Here is a 6,000-nt window from a genome sequence, read left to right as displayed (position 1 = left end):
CAGCTTTATTTATGGCACAGCAGCCGCAGCGTGTAGCCAAGAAATGAAACTTGAGGGTCAAATCCTGTCTGCATGCATGTCAGCCCTACCCATGTGGTGGTCCGAGTGGAGCGGCTGTCCAAATCGGGTGTGCAGCTCGGCGGCGCTGGCACACTGGAGATGAAGGATCGTCGTGATCCTGGTAATAAGTTGTAACGCTGAGAGGGGCTGCAACAAGGTGTTTTGGGGGGCTGTTTGGAGAGTTATATATCTGCTTTTCCCCATTGAGTTTTGAAGTTTTTTACTTCTGGTCACGTTCGCTTTCACGTTCAAAATCTCCCTTTCGAATTGCTCGCCTGGCTGTGCATCTTGAAATCACAGCCACAAAAAATGACTTCCTCATCTTCACGACTCAGCATCCTTCTCCTGTCAACATGTCTCCTCACCCCAATGCTCGCCCTCAGCTCCGACGAATACTGCGACCTCCCCAGCTGGAACCCCACAAAGCCATTCTCGCCATGGTTCAAAGCCTGGACAAACGTAACCAGCGGGCCTGGCGGCGACGATCCAAACTTCGTAAACAACATGGCATGCTGGTGGTACGCAGACTGCATTTTTGGCCTAGTAGCTGAGACCCGCAAACAGCAATATGGCGCGATTTCTATCGTGATGGCGCTGATTCCTCTGATATTGAAGGATATTGCTTGGCCGGAACAGAGGCTCGTTATGATTTCGAGTCAGAGGAATTGGGCGGTGGAGATTGTGGTTAGGGGGTTGGGGTTGAATCCTGTTATTCCGGAGGATCGATCGAGGTTTCATGCAGGGAGGTCGTTTCATCCGGTTATTTCGGCGGCGATACTTTTCTTTCTTGTGGTGTTTTTGTTGGTGTCGTATGGACTTTTGGCTGTGATGGAAGTGTACTCGAAGCGGTCGTCGTTGGGATGTCCTGTCCCTGCATTCGTTGTCCTTTGGTTTATTGTTGGCCTAGCTCCAGCTACGGTTGAAGTCGCGATTGGAAGATACCGAGAACGGAGTGCTAGGAACAATACTGCGAAGCTGGAAAAGAATGGAGTTCCGCAGAATGGAGAAGCGGGTTCGGGCAAGTCCACTGTGGTGGTGTCTGGAGACGAAGAGGCGCAGAATGTCAGAAATGGGTATAGCGCTGTATCGACAGGTGGACCTCTGGGTGGTTCAGACGGAGAGAGCAAGCATGGTGAGAACGGGACGCCCCAGGTATCGAACAATATCCAGGGTGGAGAGCAGCATTGGGTGGCACAGTTCTGCTGGGGACTATACTACTCTGGCGGCGGATTGATATTTACTTCTATCATGTTGGTGACAGTGGTTGAGCTTTTTACTTGGATGTTATCGGCTGGATTAGCCAGTGCCGCAGGCAAAATGCTGGGGTATAGATTATGTGGATATTGGGGGCCGAGAGTGAAGAATGGATGAAGCATGCGTTGGATTTAGATGTAGAAGGTCGAAAGTGGATGGGCTGAATAGATTCACTGGTCACTCGCGAATACTTGGGATACCTAGAGGGGGCTTTCAAGACGCAATTCAGAAAATTCCTAAGATTTTAAGCGTTCATGAGAATCCTAAGTTCTCTTCTAGAATAAAGCACAGCCACTCAAAACGGCACAAGATAAGAATTCTTCCACTTCGCGTACTCCTGAAATCAGAGAGCCTAAATACAAATGCAATGTTACCGGCGTAGAACGCGGCGCAAATCCTATTGGATGGGATGATGTTTACTTCGCTTGGCACAAGCGAGTGTTTATGGCATGCATTCCGGAAGTACGCGAGACCTCGGTGAGATTGCCATGCATATGTACCCACGAGATGAGGCCAATGTACCGTGATAACAACCACAACAGAGTTATTGATTCCAGCGTAGGGAGACTTCTGCATTCAATGCCGGAGAGGTTGTCTCGGTCTTTGGATAGTGATGCATGTGCCTGGACTTCGAGACCCAGCATATTGGGCACTTAAATGTGTTTCGATTGGGCTGCACTGCCTTCAGTATATGGATTGGATACACTGTTACCCATGGCACAATCGCTGGAAGGGTACTTACTTGAACTAGGTCGCACCTGGCCTAAAGCGGTGCCGAAACTTCTTCGTCCTATTGCCGAGGAACCCCCTATGGCCTTTTAATTTCTTGTCACAAGATCGGAGAGGCTTCATCAAGGCCGGCGGAGTGTGTATGATTTGTCCCAAAGGCTTTCTGCGATAAAGATCAAAACGTTCTAGTAAAGTCTCGGAAGAAATACAAGACCCACATTGAGAGTGCTTGGTCCGGACCACTTCAAACACATCGGTCCTGTCAGAAGACATGAGAACCACGTGATTGAGCCAATGTGAATCGATTCAAATTGCCCTAAATTGCATGCTCACTAAATATTCCGGGAAGTCAATAGGTATGGAAATCAAAAATCTCAAGGACGACCCCGAACTAAATCATAATTCTCCTTCCCGCCGATTCCTTGGAATTTCGCTTGTCAATACTCCTGTAGTGATTTTCATCATCAAAGCCAAATGCGCTGAATTTGTATCTAATTCGTCGACTGAATCAATACCACAAGACTTTCGGAGTCCTCTGATACGCTCAACCACGATTGAAATAGTCTCACATGGGCTTTGCAGCGCTACAAGAAGTACGAGTGTTCCAATTTCAGTCTCTGACCCTGGGTACTGTCACCTACCTTTATTATACCCAAATTGAATCTCCTACATGGTCAATTGTCATACAGGTATATGGCTCTATGGTAAGACGTTGCGTCATGATTCGATTTTCTGTTTGTTTTGCCGTGTGCTGTGCTGGAAATGGAATGGTGCTTTCGCTCCGTTGGAATCCTGCCATTACTCTTCTCTTTTCGTCGGTATTTGCATATTGCAGCTTGTCCTCAATCTGAACTTCAAACACTCCTCCAAACCAAAACATGTCAATTAAGTTAGTTGCAGCACATTTGAATTCCAAAGGACGCAGATATCCTTACAAACCCACGTGATGTCCTACCCAGTCCTGCCGCTGCCCGTAGCAGGCACCCCAGCAGTCTAAAATCTCTTCGAGTGGCAACGCCCCACGAAAAATCGCATGAACACAACGCACAAAACGTCTTTTGTGTCCCACCCCTGAGATCAACCTATGCAGTGATCTGACAGCTCAACTGCGTGCTACCGACAATTCCGGGCCACGACGTCCCGACACCATATTCGTACCCAGTGGTGGCTGCATGCCATTCGTTGGTGTGTTTATCTTGGCAGGTGGGTTAAGCTTTGTGCTTATCAGCAGGATGAGCTTGACTGGCCTTGGCGATTGCGTGGCTTATGTACGGCATGCGAGTAGTAGGTGAATCTGCGAGACTGAAATCTCCGAAGATTATTGTGAGGATTTGAGAGGGGTGAGATGATAGGGGCTTGATTTAACGTGGAGTTACAAAGGTTCATTCTTTGGCTTCATAGTATGTTGTTTTGGAGATCAGATATTCAGGTCGTGATGAGTTTCCAGAATCAGCTTACGAAGGCGAAGCCTGAATATTACGATTGTCCCCTTCTACAATCTCAACTCATTGGTTTTAGCAAATTTCCAAGGAAGCTTGAAACCGCCATGCACTACGACCATAAAATCGACAGGTCCTCGGCGCTCGCCGCTATCAAAAGAGGGGCGGCAACTCCGTGTCAGAACCCCACAATCTTGACCCCCTTTGACATCTAGCCAAACTCAATTCGCCGCTCAAAGACCCTCGACCTGCCAGATCAAGTCTAGCTGTACATCCGTTATCTTTTTTGACGTGGTGGCGGGCCCCTCGTTGTGTGTGTGCGCGTGCGAGAGGGACACAGAACATCGTTATCTGGTCGCACGACGACCCGGCTGATCTTGCTGTGCGAGGAGATGATTCGTTCGTGGAAGGGAGTTGGTCCTGTTTCTGGAAGATGGAAGGGCATGGGGTGGGCGTGGGAGAGAGTACATAGGGAGGGGGGCAGCTGTCTCCTACTGCATTGTTGGAGCGGCTTTTTCAACCCCATTAATTTTCAGCTACTGAGAAGTTGACTTCAGCATGTCTGACTTTGTTCACGGCGATCAAGCTGACGTGCGGCACACTCGCGATGTCAAGCATCTTCATGGCCATGACCTGGAGTCCGGATCAGATAAGGAGTTCAAAGGCGGGCGAGGTGCTTCTCACGATGTCGAGACCGAGTCGCAAGATATAATCGTGGCTCGAGAACTTCAACAGAAGAAAGGTTTCCTACGCTCTATGCGTCGTGGAGAAGAATGGCTTGACGAGAAAATGGGTATTGAGACCCAGGGTATCGATCGAATCCACGAGGAAGACAAGAAGCCGCCGTCAATACTCAATGTCTTCCTCCTCTGGTGGTCTATGACATGCCATGTTGGAACTGTTCCTCTGGGCATGCTTGGTCCAGAATTCGGGCTATCTCTGGATCAATCCATTGCCGCTGTGGTTGTTGGAACAGTTCTTGGTGCCCTTTGTACTTCATTTACTGGAACTCTCGGTCCAAAGGTAAGCCTCCATCGTATCTCCAGAAGCAATACAGTCTAACATCCAACAGCTCGGTCTCCGTCAAATCGCAGCTTCTCGATACTCCTTCGGCTTCTACGGTGCCAAACTCTGCTCTGTCCTCAACGTTGTCATCGGCGGTGGCTTCGCAGTCGTCAATGTTGTGGTGGTCGGACAAATCCTCGCCGCAGTCTCCAACTACAACATGCCGCTCGCCGTAGGCTGTATAATAATCGCCGTTATCTCCTATGTGATCTCGATCTTCGGATTTGCGCTCATCCACACCTTCGAGAAATACTCCTGGATCATGACATTCATCCTGCTTATCATCCTGATGGGCGAAGTAGGCGATAAAGTCGATCGAAGCCTGCCATCTGAAGGGACGAGTCTATCGATCGCGGGATCGTTTTTGTCTTTCATGGCGATTTGCTTTTCGTCTTCCTCGGGATGGTGTTCAATGGCTTCGGATTATTACTGTAATTATCCCGCTACCACCAAGTCCTGGAAGATCTTCTTCCTGACTCTTTTCGGGATTACGATCCCCACCGTCTTCGCAACTGCAGTTGGATCCTGTCTAGGCAACGCAGCAATCACCAACGGGGCTGCGAATCCCATTCTGGCGGAAGCATATGAAGACCATGGCTTGGGTGGACTTCTGAGGGAATCCTACCATCCAATGGGATTCTCGAAATTCTGCCTTGTTCTCCTGGTTTTCTCTGTCCTGGGGAACAACATCGCGATCAATTATTCTTCGGGCCTGTCACTCCAACTTCTAGGCCATTACTTCCACGCCATCCCTCGCTTCATCTGGTCCTTCCTCAACGCCCTCGTAATCGCCGTCCTCGCCATCGCTGGCCGAGAACACCTCTCCATAATCGTCAGTAATTTCGTCTCGCTTCTCGGATATTGGACTATATCATTCACATTCATCCTGCTTATCGAAGACAAATATTTCCGGAAGACCGAAGGGTATGATCTGAATGTCTGGGACGTGCCAGAAAAGCTGCCATGGGGTCTTGCGGCTGTGATGGCACTGCTGGCGGGGTATCTGGGAGGTGGTGTGCCCGGGATGTCGCAGACGTGGTATGTTGGGCCGGTGGCGCTGAAGTTTGGGACGTATGGTGGGGATGTGGGGATCTATATGTCCGGGGCGATTACGTTGTTGGTTTATCCGCCGGCGAGGTGGTATGAGAGGAAGGTTACGCATCGTTAGGGGTGGGAGAGAGGATACCGGGTGATGTTTAGAATAAATTGAACAATATAGTAACTTAAGTTGGATGTGGAATCTTAGTTTGAGATTGAAATCAAGAGCTATTACGTGGCTCTACAACACAATCACTTTCACTTACCTGTTTTCCACTTCCTGTGTATCAAGTAGTTTGCCTGTCATCTATCTTTTGTCATTCCTCCTCGTGGAGGTACAAATGCTGAAAGTCGGATAGCTCAATGGCTTCGCATGTTGCAGTGACCCGTTCCCTTCTCGCTTGAAGGGCAAACT

General features: G+C 49.2%; 2 protein-coding genes across 2 annotated transcripts; both read left to right on the top strand.

Moving 5' to 3' along the window:
* Positions 1–369: 369 nt before the first annotated feature.
* On the top strand, positions 370–1,431 carry ONS95_008500 (uncharacterized protein; the record flags this gene model as incomplete). The annotated part of the gene is made up of 1 exon (XM_058502055.1): positions 370–1,431. The coding sequence occupies one exon, from the start codon at positions 370–372 to the stop codon at positions 1,429–1,431; it is 1,062 nt and encodes a 353-aa protein (XP_058349225.1).
* A 1,707-nt stretch (positions 1,432–3,138) lies between these two features.
* On the top strand, positions 3,139–5,888 carry ONS95_008499 (uncharacterized protein). The gene is made up of 2 exons (XM_058502054.1): positions 3,139–4,505; positions 4,555–5,888. Exons 1-2 carry the CDS (start codon positions 4,041–4,043, stop codon positions 5,713–5,715), a joined length of 1,626 nt encoding a protein of 541 aa, XP_058349224.1. The 5' UTR covers positions 3,139–4,040; the 3' UTR covers positions 5,716–5,888.
* Positions 5,889–6,000: the final 112 nt, after the last annotated feature.

Source organism: Cadophora gregata (assembly GCF_030347475.1).
Source record: "Cadophora gregata isolate MNR1 chromosome Unknown scaffold_20, whole genome shotgun sequence".
NCBI classification, from domain to species: Eukaryota; Fungi; Ascomycota; class Leotiomycetes; order Helotiales; family Ploettnerulaceae; genus Cadophora; species Cadophora gregata.
Note: the sequence above shows the minus strand (reverse complement) of the source record. Positions and strands in the feature narration are given on the sequence as shown.

Excerpts from the sequence above, each read along its gene's own strand:
- ONS95_008499 (XM_058502054.1), top strand. The coding sequence starts at position 4,041 with ATGTCTGACTTTGTTCACGGCGATCAAGCTGACGTGCGGCACACTCGC. Across the intron at positions 4,506-4,554 it reads CTGGAACTCTCGGTCCAAAG|CTCGGTCTCCGTCAAATCGC; the intron begins GTAAGCCTCCAT and ends AACATCCAACAG.